The sequence below is a fragment of the Kryptolebias marmoratus genome, linkage group LG18 (genome assembly GCF_001649575.2).
Source record: "Kryptolebias marmoratus isolate JLee-2015 linkage group LG18, ASM164957v2, whole genome shotgun sequence".
Lineage (NCBI taxonomy): Eukaryota > Metazoa > Chordata > Actinopteri > Cyprinodontiformes > Rivulidae > Kryptolebias > Kryptolebias marmoratus.
Genome location: NC_051447.1, coordinates 2,511,133 through 2,529,858, shown reverse-complemented (window position 1 = coordinate 2,529,858; position 18,726 = coordinate 2,511,133). Strand labels below are relative to the sequence as shown.

Here is an 18,726-nt window from a genome sequence, read left to right as displayed (position 1 = left end):
TTTTTTTTTTTTTTTTTTTTTTTTACAAGTTTTTCAACTTTACTTGTATATTAAAAATATTTAATGCCAGTTGTGAAAAATAACTACATAATATCTGATTAGGTTTAGGTTATCTTGAGGGTGAGTGTTACGGTCCGCATAGGACCCACAACATAAGGAGTCCAGACCAAGTTACAAATAACAAAAATGTTTTATTTTACCCAAGTCTGGACACAGTGGTGCAGGGAATCGTGGCAAAATAAACAAAAGTGTGGGAGCGCTCACGAACCAGCCAGCAGTTGACCGTCGGATTCGGGCCGCTCCCCTCACCCTGCCTCACAGGATCACAAGCCCTACAAACAAAAACCGGAAACCCCCGCTTAGCCTACGATTCCCCAACCAAAAAACACAAGCAGGTCATCAACCAACAAAAGGTGGCATCAATCAGGAGGAGCGGGAGCGAGGCCCAGAGTTGCACAAACACAGGGCACTCATCTGAACCTCCTCCCCCTGGTGGGTGGGGCTTGAGCCTTTTAAACCCTTTCCAGCCAATCAACTGCAAGAAAACACAACCATTAAACAGGCACTCATTCACATCAAATGACAGGGCACGTCACACCTCCACCCTTAAATGCTGCATTGTGATTTCAATGCACCATGCAGCATCAATAGTAGGAACGGGACAATGTGTCAGCTAAGATGTTATCCTTACCTTTTATGTGTTTCACCTCCAAATAGAAAGACTGCAGGTAAAGGGCCCATCGCATCAATTAATAATTGGAATTACGCATGTACTGAATAAAGATGAGCGGGTTGTGGTCAGTATAAACCACAATTGGGCCACTAGAGGAGCCCACATAAACCTCGAAGTGTTTCAACGCCATAACCAGCGCCAGTGCCTCTTTCTCTATTGTAGAGTACACCTTCTGGTGTCTATTAAATTTCTTTGATAAATAGCACACAGGATGTTCTATCCCATCTGGACCATCCTGCAAGAGAACCGCGCCAGCTCCTGTGTCACTGGCATCCACCGCCAGTTTAAAGGGCACAGTATACGCAGGTGCGGCAAGAACAGGGGCATTACTCAAGAGCGCTTTAACACACTCAAACGCATGTTGACACTCCAATGACCAAATGAATGGAACTTTTGGACTTATCAAGTCGGTGAGAGGAGAAGCAACAGCGGAAAAATTCTTACAGAAACTCCTGTAATAGCCTGCCATTCCAAGAAAGCGCTGCAACTCGCGTCGTGAGGAGGGAATGGGAAACGATGAAATGGCCTCTATTTTCGAACCAACTGGCCTAACATGTCCATTGCCCACCATTTTACCCAAATAAACCACAGTAGCACGACCAAACTCACATTTTGCGAGATTAACTGTCATGTGAGCTTCAGTTAATGGAACACCATTTTTACTTGTTCTAGATGTTCCCCCCAAAAGTCTGAATAAATGACAATGTCATCTAAATAGGCTTCACACCCCTTCACCCCAGACAAAACTTTGTTTACTAGACGCTGAAAAGTTGCTGGCGCATTACGCACGCCAAATGGCATCACTGTATACTGCAAAAAAGCATCTGGAGTCACAAATGCAGTTATTTCCTTGGCCCGCTCTGTCAGTGGGACCTGCCAATAACCTTTGAGCAGATCTAACTTTGTCACAAAAGCTGCGGAACCCACACGATCTACACAGTCCTTCATCCAAGGAAGCGGATGGCAGTCCGGTTTTGTGACTCTGTTAACCTTTCTAAAATCAGTAAAAAAGCAATCAGACCCATCCGACTTAACGGCCAGCAAGCACGGTGAACTCCATGCACTGCAACTTGGTTCAGCAATGCCATTTAGCAACATATATTCAACCTGATTTTGTAGGCGTTTTCTTTTTTCGTGATTGACCCTAGATGCGTGTTGTTTAATAGGGGGAGAATCACAGACATTTATATCATGTTCCAACACATGAGTTTGAGAAGGCACATCTAAGAACAAACCACGGTATGAATCAACAAGATCCATCATGTCCTGTCGTTGATCATCAGACAAATGCGATAAACAAGCGTTCAGATCATCCAGCATCTCAGAATTTTTTAATCAGCCCCGCTGCATAGCCTCACACGGGCTTCCAATGTCAAGTTCAGGACTGGACAGCTCCTCTGAGGAACTCACTTCAGCAGAAGAAATGTCAAGTTCAGGACTGGACAGCTTCTCTGAGGAACTCACTTCAGCAGAAGAAATGTCAAGTTCAGGACTGGGCAGCTCCTCCATGGAACTCACCTCAGCAGAAGACTATGCCACAGGGGGAACGGAGGGCAAAGATGTGGCACCAGAAGACAAGCTCATGGCAACAGAATGATTTTCATCCCATTCATGATATTCTTTCAGCATATTTATGTGACACAAGCGGCTGCAGCGCACACGGTCAGGAGTGGAGATTATATAGTCTGTATCACTCACTTTATGTTTAACCACGTATGGTCCGCTGTAGCGCGCCTGCAAACTAGCTCCTTCAACGGGCAAGAAAACTAAGACTTTATCCCCCGGTTTAAATTGCCTGTTACTAGCCTTCCTATCAAACCAGCCCTTCATTTTGCTTTGAGCGGCCTGAAGATTGTCTCTAGCCAATTCACACGCCCGATGAAGACGAAAGCGAAACGCGCTGACGTAATCCAGAAGGTTCTGTGAATCACTGCCCATCCATTTCTCTTTTAACAATTTCAGTGGGCCACGAACAGAATGGGCAAAAACGAGATCCGCTGGGCTGAAGCCAAGCGATTCCTGCACCACCTCACGTGTTGCAAAAAGCAACAAGTGGACTCCTTCATCCGAGTCTTTATCAAACTCCAGGCAGTATGCCCGAAGCATACTTTTTAAAGTCTGATGGAACCGTTCCAGTGCGCCCTGGCTCTCTGGGTGATAAGCGCTGGACCAGCAATGGGTGATATCAAGCTGCTTCAAAACTTGCTTAAAGATGCGTGACATAAAGTTGGATCCCTGATCAGTCTGAATTACTCTTGGCAAACCAAATAAAGAGAAAAATTTCACCAATGCACTGACGGCACAGTTAATTTGCACAAGGGAATAGCCTCCGGAAACCGAGTTGATGCGCACATCACGGTTAACAGAAACCTATGACCAGATTTAGTTTGCGGAAAAGGACCAACACAGTCCACCAACACACGGTCAAATGGTGCATCCACAGCGGGAATAGGATGTAAAGGATGAGGTGCAATAGTTTGATTAGGTTTCCCTGAAACTTGGCACACCCCGCAAGTTTTACAATATTTCCTCACATCCTTCTTTAATCCCGGCCAAAAAAATTGTCGCAAAATGCGGTCATATGTTTTGGTCACCCCCATGTGACCAGCCATGGGATTGTCATGAGCAAGACTTAAAATGGCAAGACGAAATTTCTGTGGTACCACAATTTGAGTCACTGCCCGCCAGTCATCATCTTCAGAGGCCTGTGAGGGCGTCCATTTATGCACCAGTAGTCCATCTACACAAAAATATCCCTCAGGCATCTTTTCAACTTCCTTATTTGGTACAATACGACTGAATAAAGGGACGAGAGAGGAATCGCAACTTTGTTCCAGGATAAGATTTTCTCTTGACATTTTGTCATCTAGAGCCTCCTCCTGATCTACACATGGAGGCATCACAGGTGGAAAAAACGTACTTACAACGTCCGAGTTACTTCCCAGATTGAAATTATCATCTGATAACACGCTGTTCTCCAGTTCAACCACATCATCAGTGTCCGATTCAATATTTCTCCGGACCATAGAGTGAGTAATCGTGCACATGGGGAACACCTTAGGATATTTTCTCTGCAACTCATCTGGGGTATCAGACATCACTGGAACTGTTGTGACTTCCGGGTTAATCAAGATTCTACCACCGGCCAAATCATTTCCCAGAAGAAAATCAACCCCTTTTATTGGGAAAACTGGACTTGCAGCCACCACCACATCACCAGACACCAACTCTGAATTTAAACAGATGCGATGGAGAGGAATGCTCAAAAAGTTATTTCCCAGGTCTTGCACCAATTCATTTGAGTTTAAAAAGGTCTCATCTTTTAACGGCGTTACACTATCAAGGATAATGGATCTAGATGCCGCCGTGTCCCTCAAAATCGTCACAGGTACTCGTGCTCCATCCGCTATGGAGACACTCCCTGTCATAAGAAACGGCGCATAGATGTCCAGGTCCACTTTCCCTGCCTCGCAGGAAACCAACACTGGGTGCGGCTTAATCGGCATGGCTGGTTTAGATGACAAGGTCTTTTTGTTAAGCAAAAAACAGTTGGCCACAATGTGACCACGCTTATTGCAATGAGCACAAACCGGCCGTCTACCGACCCCACCCTCAAAACGATGTTCCACCTCCACATCAGACTTTGCAGGAAGCGGAGCACTGCGCTGTGGCACATACGGCTGCTTGTCAAAGACATCCTTATGAGTCAAAACATACTCGTCTGCCAATACAGCCGCTTTAGAAATCTCGAATACTTTCTGTTCATTTATATATGTTGCGATCTGTTTCGTTAAGCAGTTTTTAAATTCTTCCATAAGAACCAACTCACGTAACTGATTAAAGTTTTTCACACCTTGTGCCAGACACCAACGATCAAAAAGAACCTCCTTATCATGAGCAAATTCCACATGAGTCTGACCCTCAGCTCTAGTAAGACAGCGAAACTTCTTCCGATATCCTTCTGGCACAAGCTCATATGCTTTAAGAACAGCTGATTTCACAGTGTCATAACTCAAACTGACGTCAGTCGGAAGTGAAGCGTAGGTCTCCTGAGCTTTACCCGTAAACACGCACTGCAGTAATAATGGCCAAAATTGTTTTGGCCATTGTAATGATGTAGCCACTTTTTCGAAAAGGACAAAATATTTGTCCACATCATTTTCTGAAAAAGGGTGGTATCAAACGGACGCATTTACTCATATCAAAGGTAGGCGAACCCCAAGGAGCAGTAGAACCGCTCAACTCAAGCTCTTTCAAACGAACTTCTTTTTGTGCTTCAGTCTCCAATTTACGCAGTTCAAACTCATGATCCAATTCCCGTTCTCTGAGAGCCAAAAGACGGAGTTCAAGCTGCAACTCCAACTCACGAAGATCGGAAGATGCCTTTTCAGTCCCAGTGCGCCGACTCTGTTCAGGACTAATCTGGGCATCAGGGCTCAGATCAGCATCAGAGTTGATTTGAGGAGCAACATTAGAACTGGTTTGAGGAAGAACACCAACAACAATTAAAGCAGAGACAATCTCAGATTTAATCTCCGCCTTTTTCAACTGCTTAGACAGATCGAAAACTCAGCAGCAATTAACAACAGCTGTTCCTTTGTGCAGCAATAAATTTGCTCAAAAGTCGGATTTTCCGAAAATTCTGCCACATTAAACTCCATTTTATTTTTTAAGAAGTTACAACAAAACTAAAACAAAAAAAACGCTCCAAGATGCTAACTCACAAAACACCGTTAAATAAAGGGAAAATCTGACGCCTCAACAAACAAAACATGCTTTCAAAACCACCACAAACAAAATATCGCTCGCAGGACACACAACACAAGGAGCCCAGACCAAGTCACAGATAATAGAGATGTTTTATTTGACCCAAGTCTGGACACAGTGGTACAGGGAATCGTGGCAAAATAAACAAAGGTGTGGGAGTGCTCACGAACCAGCCAACAGTTGGCTGTCGGATTCGGACCGCTCCCCTCACCCTGCCTCACAGGATCACAAACCCTACAAACAAAAACCGGAAATCCCAGCTTAGCCTACGATCCCCAGACCAAACAACTCAAACTGGTGATCAACAAGCAAAAGGTGGCATCAATTAAAAGGAGCGGGAGAGAGGCTCGGAGTTCCACGAACACAAAGGCACTCATCCGAACCTCCTCGCTCCCCTGGTGGGTGGGGCTTGAGCCTTTTATACCCCTTCCAGCCAATCAACTGCAAGGAAAAACAACCATTAAACAGGCACTCATTCACATCCAGTGACAGGGCACGTCATAGTGCCCTGGGACGAATTGGTGCTCAATACGTAAACTGAGTTGATATTTGCCAACTCTAGTCCTTGTTTAAGTTTATATTTGTATTTTTTTCTTGGCTTGTGACTTTTCTCCATATAAAAGCAAGTATTGTTGGATCCAGTCTCTTGTGTTTTTGTTCTTTCTCTGAAGGAAGCGTTCTGTTCTCTCTTAAGGATTCACTTAATGGCAGGTAGGATTCCTGTGGACTCTCACAGACAGACGGTCGCTCAAGAAATGGAGAATGTCTTTGTGCAGAACCTGAAGTATGCTGCTGATGTCCTCTCTAAGGTAGGAGACTCTGTTCAACACAGTTTAGGATGTATGTTTCAGATGTATCAAAGAGAATTAGTCACAGCTCATTAATAAAGTTAATCAGTTGTTGATGTACATTTAATGATTACTTTCGGAGAGTTTCAATAAAATCTGTCCAAGGGTTCATGAGATATTTTACAGAGACTAACTCTCACTTTTGGTGGCGGGCTATAATTAATCTACTGATAGAATCTGACTTTGTTTTTCGGTTTGTTAAATCAAGGTTATAAAAAATGTACAAATGGTTTTAGAAAATGTCCTAACAATTACAACACAGCATGGCGAAACAATAATGAAGAGGTGACAGTCAGTAATAATCCGAATGTTCCTCACAGGAGGGAATCACTGGTCTGATTGAGCCAATCAACACGAGGATCACGGACCCCAGATATTTCCTGGACTCTCCTCATCAGGGTAATGCTGTGTGACTCTGAGACAACAGTGGCTCTCTGCAGCAGGTTTAACACCAACGTCTTGTCAAATTACTTACATCCACCTTTTGATCTCATCTTAATACTTAACACTTCACTCACACACACACATTCAATGACACAGATCATTGAATATAAATCTAAACTTATATTTTTTCACTTTTCTCTACCATTACAAACACATGGTGGGACAGGGCTTCATATCACTGATCAAACTAATTTATTTATTTATTTACACACACTTGCAAAAAGGTTAATTGAATTTAGTTTATTTATTTAGTGCCAGTTCACAACAGAAATCCGTATTCATATACAGTACTTTGTAAAATAGAATAGAAACTTTATTGATCTGCTGAGAGTTTGTCACAGCAGCAGACATTAAAATCAACAGTCATAATGACTAACATAAAACAAATAGTAACCTATAGCACATCATTTGCATAGTTACAGTAAGACTGTGTAATGATGGTGGAGTATATTGCACATATTAACATGTTTACAGTAGTTGTGTGCAGATATAAGTTTTCTGGTGTTCATCTGTTAGACAGAGATGAGCTATTGGAAACTGAAATTACAAATGGCAGAAATGATTTACCGGAGCATTCGCTGCAGCAGTGGAGCTGCTTTTCTGTTGGAAAAGAAGCTTTGCTGCCTTTGTAGGGTGTCATGAAGGTGATGGGACAGGTTATCCATGATGGAGAGCAGTTTGTTCAGTGACCTCATATCCTTCACTGACTTAAATGTCTCCAAATTCTGCTAGATGATTTTTCCTTGTTTTTAAATGAGTTTATTGAGCCTGCTGGTATCCCCCCCCCACTGATTCTGCCCCTCAGCAGACCACAGCACAGTAGATGGCACCTGCCACCACAGACTGATAAAAAATCTCAAGCATTTTACTGTACTCTAGGAAGGATCTGAGCTACCTCAAAAAATAGTCTATTCATCCCTTTCCTGTACACAGCATCAGTGTTGGTGCTTCAGTCCAACCTGTTGCTCAGATGTACTTCTAAGTATTTTTATCCATTCACAACCTTCACTTCTTCCTCAAGATGTTGATAAAAAAGTTTTAAGCCTAGTCTTAAAATTAGACAGGGTGTCAGCCTTTATGAATACTGGATGACCGCCAGAGGTGGTGCTTAAAGCACTGAATCATCATTCTTGGGCATGTGCAGGTCGAGTATCTTATGCCAACATGGTAACATGTGACACTCGGACACCAGTGAGTCTATATCAGAGGTGTCAAACTCCAGGCCTCGAGGGCCGCTGTCCTGGGAGTTTTAGGTTTTTCTGCCCAAAACATCTGATTCAAATGGTTTAATTACCTCCTCACCAAATCATCAAGTTCTCCAGGAGCATGGCAACAAGGCATCCATTTAAACCAGGTGTTTTAAAGCAAGAACACATCTAAAACATGCAGGAAAATGGCCCCTCAGAAATGGGGTTTGAAACCCCTGGTCTATATAGTCATGTGACAATGGTAACTCAGTCCCTTAATCTTCTCACGAAAGACAATGATTCTGAGGGACCGAGTACTCTGGCGGTCATCTGGGATTCATAGAACCGTAGTTATAGTCATATAGTCTTTTTCATCCCTACTGACCATTGTGTGCTTAAAGTACTAGATGATGATTACCAACAGTCTCCTGCGGAATCACATACACAAAAAGAAGAAAATAAACATAAAGGCATGCCCACCTTACTTGGACAAAGATGAGTGCTGCAAAAGGATCCCTTCCAGTGGGTGAAAAGCAGCCAGGTTTACCCTGTAGCACCTAGCAAAGGTATTTGGGAATGACCAGGAGGGGCTCTGTGTAGCAAACAAAGAGGTTATCAGACTGCCCAGAGAAGACTGACTTATGCTTCCAGTGCCTGAAGAGGGCAGAAAGGCCCATCAGCTCCACCTGCATCAAAGCTAGCAAGCTGGAGAGGCAGAGAGTGGCTCATAGACAAGGCCACCTTAGGGAAGAACGCTACGTTAGGCCAAAAAGTAACGCCTGAATCAGCTGGGTTCCAACGGCAACAGGACCCATGAACAGACAACGCATGGAGTTCACCAACTCGTTTGGCCGAAGTCATGGCCAGGAGAAACGTGGTCACTCAAGGCTCACCTCTGCCAAGGGCTTAAACAGAGCAGACTGTAGGGCAGTGAGGACTAGAGAGAGGTCCCAAACAGGCATGACAAGGTGTGTGAGGTGTGCAAACGTTGGGCGCCGCTCAGAAACAATGACACATCCTTGTTATGACCTATTGTCTCTCCACCCAGCAAGAGATGGCAGTGACATAAACCTTCACAGTGGACGGAAACTGACCTTGGAAAAGTAGTGCTTGAAGAAAGGTAAGAATAACAGAAACAGAACAGTGTACAGGGTACTCATGTCTAGCACGACACCAACCGCTAAAAACCTTTGAAGTGTCTTCAGATGGTGGACGTTCTTCTGGGTCTTCAGAATTGCAGCAGCGATGTAATGATCAAAGAAATGACTCTGCAGACATAAGTTATTCTTGAACAGTGAGAGTTTAATCAAAATAACAGAGTCTGTGCCAAATCAAGATTTCTAGCCCAATCCGTGAAATCCCCCGTTCTTCTCGGGGCTGCTTCTTTTTATAAACATTTACCACACCCAGCTGTGGAATAATACACACACATCTACTGGGACGGGCTTAACAGTATAGATTCAATTACATTCAATTCCCTTTATGGTGATAAGCTGAGGTCTTGAGACGTGCAGTAGATATCACCTCCACATATGTCTTCCCTACAGTTGCTTAGAAGCCCACAATCCACTTCCTGAAAAGGGATTTTACCCAAAGGCAATGTCTCAACTTGGAACCCAGGCCCCATCGCCGCTCAGCACAGATGTATTCCAGATACCTCATCTTCCACTTATTAGAGTACACCAACTGTGTGGAAAGAGCCCTGACATTGCTCATTGTATGTTCAACTTCTCCATCATATTCTGAGAAGGCAATGCCGGGTCCTGTAGTGGCCAAACCCAGAACTGGAGATGACTGGGATTGGGGTGCAGGATCTGACCCTCCAGCTGCGACAGGAGGTCCTTCCTGTGAGGGAAAGGCATTGGAGGGCTGAAATAGAGCCTGTGCAGCAGTGGAAACCAGGTTCTCCCTGGCCAGAGGGGTGCCACTAGGAGGACTTGATGCCCCTCCTGAATGACTCTCAGGAGCATTGGGCCTATCAGCGGAAACGGTGGAAAAGCATAAAGCAGCACATTGGGCCAATTGTGTGCCAGTGCGTCCTGACCCAGGGGATTGGCATCGTCTGCCAGAGAGAACTAGAGTGTGCAACGTGTCGTCTCTTGGAACACAAACAAGTCCACAAGTGCCTTGCCTTACCTCTCCCAAATGTCTCTAACCACCTCCACTCCCCATGTGGTGGGCGTCCCTGAGACAAAAAATCAGCCAGCCCATTCCACACTCCTGAAATGTGGGCTGTCCTGAGTCTGGAAAAGAGGGGGGCTGCCCAGATTAAGAGCATCTGTGTCAGCCTCAGTAATGTCAACGACCGTGTTCCTTCTTGATGGTTGATATGAAAAACCACCAAAGTATTGTCAGATCACACTAGGACATGCCTACTGTGCAGATCTGGGAGGAAGTGCTTTAGCGCCAGTCGCACAGTTTCTAGCTCCAAGGCGTTGATGTGCTTTGCCCCTTGCCATGGAGACCATGTCCCCCAGGCAATCTGTTGCTGCCACGATGCCCCCCATCCCATGGTGGATGCATCAGTATAAACAACCTCTCTCCTGGAAGGAGGTCCCCAGTGGGACCCCTTTCACCATAAATACTGCATCTCGCCACTGAGCCAATGATGCAAGGCATTGAGGGGACACTCACAACCTCCTGTGTTGGTGCACTGCACAAGTCGGATCCAGCCACAGGCTGTTGAGCCATATGTGTAGGGGGTGCAGAGACAACAGTCCCAGAAGGACCACTGTAGAGGCAGCAGTTAGTTTGCCCAACAGACAGAAGTAAGCAATGAAAGTGGGTGCACAGCTGGGCAGGAAGTTGGGCAGCATCTGCAGAATCCCACTGACATGCTGCAGCAGCGGGCAAGCAGCTATCGTGAGGGAGTTTATCCTCCTGGGACAGAACTAGGTTGCTCTTCTGCCACTTCACATGAAGACCCAATAGGTTTATGTGATTGAGCATCTTCAGTGTGTCTGCAGCTGCCTAAGCTTTCGTGGGTATATAGATCAGCCAATCGTCCTAGTAGGGCATGATCTTTAACCCCTTGGCCTGCAGAGGACACAGGGCTGCTGCCACGCTCTGGGTGAAGACACAGGGGGGCAGATAAAGACTGAACAGAAGAACTCTGAACTGAAAATGATTCCCCTCAATTGTAATGTGGAGAAACTGCCAATGGTGGGGTGCAATCGGTACATAAAAGTATGCAATCAAGGTTAACCAGTTGCTTGGGAGAAACTGCATGAAGAACATCCCTGATACTCACCATGCGGATAGTCTTTAAAAACACATTCAGACCTCTCAGGTCAAAAATTGGGCGAAGTTCACTAGTCTTTCTTGGGATTAAAAATACTTTGAATAAAAGCCCCCTAGATCCCGCAGGTGGTCGACAGGCACCATAGCACCCTTGGCCAGTAAGGCATCTATTTCATGGCTCAGTGCCTGAGCTTTCATCTGGTCGCAAATGACCATCATTCTGACCCGACCAGGAACAGGAGGGTGACAGTGGAATTGTAGCACAGAAACCTTGAGATGGTGCTGAGACAACCCAAGAGTGGCCCAGCGGCTGAGTTGAACCTGGCTAAAAAGTCCCACCACCTGCTCCCAGATGTCATTTCCAAGCCCCCTGTTCTTAAGAGGGCGGGAGGGATGCCGGGTGGACTGCCCATGTTGAGAGGGAATGGGAGCCTGGCCCCTGGGCAGATCCCATTGGCTATGAGCAGGCCCTGCAGCAGGCCAAGGCTGCCCCACAGAGGGTGTAGGCGAGATCAGATAAGCTGGTTAGGAGGACGCAGAGGTACCCCCAGCAGGGTGCTGGAAGCATGTGCAATGAAGGCTGGCCAATTGCTGCCTGGTACGGGTAGCCTGGGCCAAGCACTCCAAGGCTGAAAGCGCAGCAAAACCAAACAGCTCCCCAGGAACCACAAGAAGACTCATCAGGGTCCTTCTACAGGCCTTAGTCAGGGGAGACTGCGCCAGCCAAACCTGGTGTTGTGGCAGAAAAATATTTTCCAGGCACTGTTAGATGAAAACACTGAAAAAGGGAGGGACTTCTGGGTCATGACCAAGATAGCAGCTTAACTTTAGTGCTAACCAACAACCAAAAAACAAATTATATTTAACTTTAAGTGAGATTTTACTGAAGATGGAAGCCAGGGTTGTCTCACAACGGAGGAAAACAACTGGTGCAGCGAACATTAATGAAGAAGAACAACGAAACACCTGAAGCGGCTCCTCGGTCCAAAAGGCTGAGGAGGGGGAGATGGAGGAGGCTAGCTTGAATAGCATACTCACAGAACTTAGAGATTTCAGACGAGACAACAAGCAACAGCTTCTGGAGATTCAACAAGATCAACGTTGAACGAATGATAGGTTAGATGAAGCAGAGGGTCGAATTGAAGAAATAGAAACAGCCATGCAGGCAGTATCATCTCTAATTAAACAAGTTCTTCAACGCCAAGACAACATGGAGGCAAAACTCATTGATCAGGAGGGCCGCGCATGCCAAGATAATATGAGGATTTATGGCATTCCCGAAAAGGCTGAGGGTAACAAGATCGAGGGCTTCACAGAAAAACTGCTCCGGGAAAGTTTAGATCTCCCACAAGATGCCGAGCTCAAAATTGAAAGAGCCCACAGAGCGCTGGCCCCCATAGCCACTAATGCGCAATCAAAACCTCGCCCGATCATTGTAAAGTTTGCCAGTTACAAAACTAAGGAGGAAATTATTCGCAGAGCCTGGCAGAAAAAACAAATACAGTACAACAACGAGCGCTTCTATGTTGACCACGACTATCCACCAGCTATTCTCAAGAAACGCGCAGAATATAATCAAATAAAGAAGATACTGAAGGAGAAAAAAATCAAGTTCCAAATCCCTACCCTGCAAGGTTATGGGTGTTCTACGGAGAGGAGACCCGCATGTACCAGACCGCAGCGGAGGCGACAGCAGACATGACATCATGGAGATTCCCGGTTACCGTCATCCATCTCCCGGTCAACCAGATCCAGCAGGAACTACAAAAGGTTTCATCTTGGCAAGCGACTGGGCACCGAGAGGCGGAAACATCAAGCGGCGCACAAACTCAGCAGAGCGAGGACCCCCGACGGCGGATTAAAGAAAAAAGAAAAGCTACAGGAATACAGATGTCAATCTCCTACAGATAAGTGACTATTTGAAGAAAATGCAATCGGATTTGTATAAAATACCAGAAAATGTTCCTTCGAGTGTTTAACCGTACCCTTGTTTGTTCCGGACTAATCACAGACTTAATGGTTTAAGCAGATAAAATAAACACCCTTGGTCAATGGCTAAAACTACAACACAGCCAACTCAGGGGGCCCCACCATATACGATGAGTGGGCTTTCCCCTGACTGGAGCTCTAACATCTTCAGCTCCTTTAAGGTTCAGTTCTCTATAACCTCTGCTCTGGAAGCAATTCTCTGTTAAAGACTTCATTATATTTTTGTTATGTTCATGTTTCAATGTTACTGTTATGGGGGTGCATCCTATTTTTAGTATTGAAAAAATATAAATGGTTTTGTTCAGTAATGAGACACTTTCTGAAATAAACATAAGCAACCATGGCTGATAAGCAAACATTAAAATTAGCATCATTTAATGTAAATGGAGTTCTCAATCCCATGAAGAGAAATAAGATACTATCTAAAATGAAGAAGGAAAAGGTGCAGATAGCCATGCTACAAGAGACACATCTTACTTCTGGGGAACATGAAAAATTAAAAAGGATGGGCTTCTCTAAAATATATTTTCTATATAATGTACTCTAGAAGTTTGGTTTTCACTCTAATTTTATTAAAGTAATCAGGTCACTATACACAAGACCAAATGCACGGATAAAAATCAGTGGACATTTGTCAAACACCTTTGAACTAGAGTGTGGAACGAGACAAGGATGTGGACTCTCCTTTATTGTTTGGCCTTTACATAGAACCGTTAGCCCAACTATTAAGGCAAACTGACAATATTAAAGGTATAAACATTTCTGGTGATGCACACAAGGTGGCACTATATGTGGATGATGTGTTGGTCTACATAAATGAACCAAACACAATGCTGCCTACATTATTTCAGAGCTTGAACAGCTTTGGTGAATTTGCAGGGTATAAATTAAATGTGAAAAAAAAACAGATACTGACATTCAATTATAACCCATCAAAATCTCTATGTGCCGAATTACAACTAAAATTGGACCAAACTCCCTTGAAATACCTTGGGATCCTGATCCCCAAAGATACATCCACAATAGCTAAGTGTAATTATGAGGGCCTTCTGACCAAAATTAGATTGAATATACAACGATAGACTGTCACCCCCTTCATGAGTTTAACCCAAAGAATTGAAATGGTCAAAATGAACCTACTACCAAGATTTATTTTCTTGTTTCAAGCTCTACCGGCAGAAATTACAAAAAAGCAGTTTATAGAGAGGGAAACACAATGCTTTCCAGATTTATATCACTTGGTAAAATGCTGAGAATTAGATTTAAAACACTACAGCTCTTAAAAGAAAAAGGGAGTATGAACGTACCACATTTTAAGAACTACTGTTACGCTGCACAAATTAAACCCTTGATAAACATTTGTAATAAAAACTATAACGCCCGATGGAAGGACATTGAATTTGCTCTTACTACTGACCCCCCTACAGGTAATCTTGGGGAATAAAGATTCTGAACAGATTAAACTCAAAACTGAAAACCCCTGGATAAAATCCCAATTAAAAATCTGGACAGATGTCAAACAGGAATATAAACTACATGACATTATAAGATGGTGTTACGACCCTGATTTTAAACCAAGTCAAGTAGATACCTGATTCCATAGTTGGACATCTAAAGGCATAACAACATATTCCTCATTAATAGATAAAGGGCAAAAAAAAAGATTTTCAAACACTTAAAACAAGCTATAACTTGGGAAAACAGGACTTTTATAGATACCTACAAGTACGCCATTATATTAATCAGGAAATTACTAAGCATATAGACGAGCAGGAACCAGTGCTTAAAGAAATATTTATGGCATATCAAGCGAAATCCAAAAAAGGTATTATATCATGGTTATATAAGGGACTTAAAATAACACATTCTACCTTATATGTGAAGACAAAATGGGAAAATGAAAGTAAAATGGAAATGACAAAAGAAGAATGGCACGACTTGGAGATGTACCAATTCGTATTCATGGAGAGAATTTACCTGGAAATGCTTGCTTAGATTTTTTATAACACCGAAACAGAACACTTCCTATACTAGGGGGGAGCCTAAATGCTGGAGGCACTGTGGAAACACAGAATCCAACCACTGGCATATATTCTGGGACTGTTATAAGACACTATTGGATAGAAATACACAAAAATATAGAAAATATCTTAAATATAAGAATACCTTTTAAATTTGCTATCTTTATTCTAGGTAACACAGAATCCCTACCTGAAAACGCAAAATATTTGTTTCAAATATTGATTACAGCCTGTAAAAAAAACTGTCACCAGACACTGGCTCCTCCCTGAACCCCCCACTATAGAAGAATGGATAGAGTGTGTTAATGAAATCTGTCAGATGGAAAGATTAACATTTTTAATTTGTTTTCAATTGAACAAGTTCACTATCTTGTGGTCCAAATGGGTGTCCTACATCAACAAACCACAATATGCAAGAATACTGTTAAGAATTTAAAAAGAGAAGGTTCATTCTTCAGAACGTCTATTTGTTAAATAATTTACTTATTGTTATATACCTAAAAGTAACTTTTTTCCAAAATACCCCCCTGTTCTGGTTTGTTTGTTTTTTTGTTTTGTTTTTTATTTTATTTATTTTTAACTTGTTTATGTAAATGTAAAGAGAAGTTATTTTGTATTTGATCACAGATTGAAATTGTGTTTCTGTAATCCTCTCAATACCTCAAAAATAAAGAATAAAAAAAAAAGAAAACACTCAAACAGGTTTATTTATATATTGTTCGCAAAATATAGAGAGCATTAAAGACAATGAAGAATTAACATCAGAGTCCCAGGTCCAAATGGGGAAGCTCCCTAAGTCAAGACAGGAGCTTATATTAAAGATATTGAAATACTGGACCAGAAGGAGGAGTTAGGGAAAAGCAAGGCAGTCTGGTTCCCTTGAGGAGAAAATTCAATACCACTCCTGTAAACAAGGTAATTCTGTGAGAAGACATAAAATAATCAGGACTCAACAACTCTGACATTACACTGGCGATGTGCCTGGATGAAGGTAGACAACACACGGCCATTCTCCCTTGACAAAAGAGCAAACGCATGAAGGGAAGCGTCTACCAACCCCTGAGTAGGCGCATAAATTGCCACGCCCTCCAAGGAGGCCAAGAGACCCAGTAACAAATGCAACAACAAGTTGCCAAGTTGCCCCAATCAAGACCCTGAGTCATAAGCTCTACAGAGCAGGTCATCCATGATACAACACTGAGGATGAGGACACCTGGCATTAGTCTGCAAAGCCTCATCTAGAGCTACAATGAGGGCTATGGCAGGTTTGACAGATGGCATATGGCCCAAGCCAAACTTGGGTGCGTCCTGCATGGCTGCTAGGGCCCTACCATCTGAGGTCAGCCATGAAAAGGCATTAGTATCTGCCCAGCAGGCACGCACCTCTTTTATGTATTCAGCAGAAGGGGGAACCATAAACCATAAAGGACGACCTAGCGGCAGGACGTCGAAAGAAAGCACTGAAAGCATTGGGTTGGCTCTGTGGAACATTCAGCTGCAGTTGGGAAGGAGCAGTTTTCAAAGCACCCGCTATGGCACCATCCTTCTCCGACCGAGAGCAGGAGGTGTGCAAGCTGGCAGTCGACATACACAAGCCAGAATCAAATTGCCCCTGAAAATGAGTGCCAGATGCTGCCAGGGAGATAGCATCCTCTTCAAGTGCAGAGGCCCCAAAGCCTCTGCATTTTAGTATAAATCAAATTTTTTCTGGTCCTCCCCTCTTTCACAGGGGTCCCAAGGCCTCTGAAGCCACACATTTTATAGGCTAGCTCACACCTTCAAAACCAGCCAAACGAGCAGTTTGCAGGGACAAGTGAAGAACAGAACACTTGGGGCAGGCTGCTTCTGTCAAGGCCTCCCTCAGATTATCTGGCCCCAAACAAGAGGGGCACAGATCATGCCCATCCTCCAGCTGGAGAGGGACCAAACAGTCTCTGTGGCATGGTACGTCCAGCATCCAGCATCTTATCCCTTACAGGACTAGAATCGTCAGGTTGAGCACTGAAGTCCATGATCGAATGGACCAGGGGACCAGGTTAAGCAAAAAATGCCACTAGGGGATCCCCACTAGCTCAGAGTGCTATCTATGACTGCTGTAGAACCTCAGGTAAACGCAAACCGAACACGGCTGCAATATTCAAAAGAAAATTCAAGCATGACACAAATGAAAAAGGCAAGCCAAACACAACTGCACAATGTAACGGAAAGTGAGCATGAATATGGCTACAATATAATGAAGTAAAGGCAAGCCTAACAACGGCTGCAATGCATGTAAAAATAAAAAGGTGGGGCAAAGCCAAACACGGCTGCTACACAGTACACCAACAATATACAACACAACATACTCAATTAAAGGCAAGCTGAACACGGCTGCACGCCAATAAGAAAAAACTCATTGTGGCTAGCGAACATGCTACTGCCGGGTCAACAGAAATAAACAACAACTTACCAGTTGTAGAACAAAGAGTTGCTTCTTATCAAAGAGGAGATCAGCTTGCTCAGCCTCTGAAGGGCGAGACTATCCCGCAGCACCAAGACTGACAGCGTCAAGCAGAAAAAAAGCAAATGTCTTACCACCTTTTCAACCTGCTAGCGAGAAGATGAAAAGGGACTGAGTTACCGTTGTCACATGACTACATAGACTCACCTGTGTCTGGATACTCAACATGCGCATGCGCAAGAATGATCATTCAGTGCTTTACACACCACCTCTGGCAGTCAGTAAGGATGAAACAAAACTGAAAGCTTTGTCTCCCATTTTTTTTAGAAACTTGAGGAACCACAAGTAAACCTGCAGTCCAAGAGCTGTGTTCGGAAAATGTGGGTACATGAATAGGGCTGTAGCAATACACTAATCACACGATACGATACATGATATTCTGCTCACGATACGATATACACTCCTGATCAAAATCTTAAGACCAGTCAAAAAATTGCAAGAATTTGCATTTTGCACTATTGGATCTTAAGAAGGTTCTGAGTAGAGCTTCACAGTGTTAAAATAAGAAATCAGCGTAAGAGGCAAAAACTTTTGAGCGGGGAATTAATTGAAAACTGCATTTACACTCAAACATGATTTTTTCAGCTGATCAAAAGTTTAAGACCATAGCTCAAAAAAAACCTAAAACCCCCCAAAACAGAAATCAAAGTGTCAAAAAAAAGGACTCAGTAGTGAGTAGCTCCACCATTCTTGTTGATGACTTCAGACAATCGTTTAGGCATGCTTGATGCCAGTGTTTCCAGGAGGCTAGTGGGAACGTTGCTCTAAGTGTTGAAGATGGCTTCACGAAGGGCATCCACTGTCTGGAACTGATGTCCATTTTTGTAAACTTCCCTTGCCATCCATCCCCAAATGTTCTCAATTGGATTTAGATCCGGGGAACATGCAGGATGGTCCAAAAGAGTGATGTTATTCTCTTGGGAGAACTCCTTTGTCAGGCGGGCATTGTGAACTGCAGCATTGTCCTGTTGAAAAACCCAATCATTACCACACAGAC

The 18,726-nt window shown here is 43.8% G+C and overlaps 1 protein-coding gene across 1 annotated transcript in view; it reads left to right on the top strand.

Moving 5' to 3' along the window:
* hyi (hydroxypyruvate isomerase) overlaps positions 1 to 18,726 on the top strand; it is a 38,124-nt gene that overhangs the window by 6,242 nt on the left and 13,156 nt on the right. Inside the window, exons 3-4 of the mRNA XM_017435694.3 lie at positions 6,195 to 6,309; positions 6,669 to 6,747. Of these exons, the coding sequence (XP_017291183.1) occupies positions 6,195 to 6,309; positions 6,669 to 6,747 (194 nt within the window). The remainder of the gene's footprint in view (positions 1 to 6,194; positions 6,310 to 6,668; positions 6,748 to 18,726) is intronic.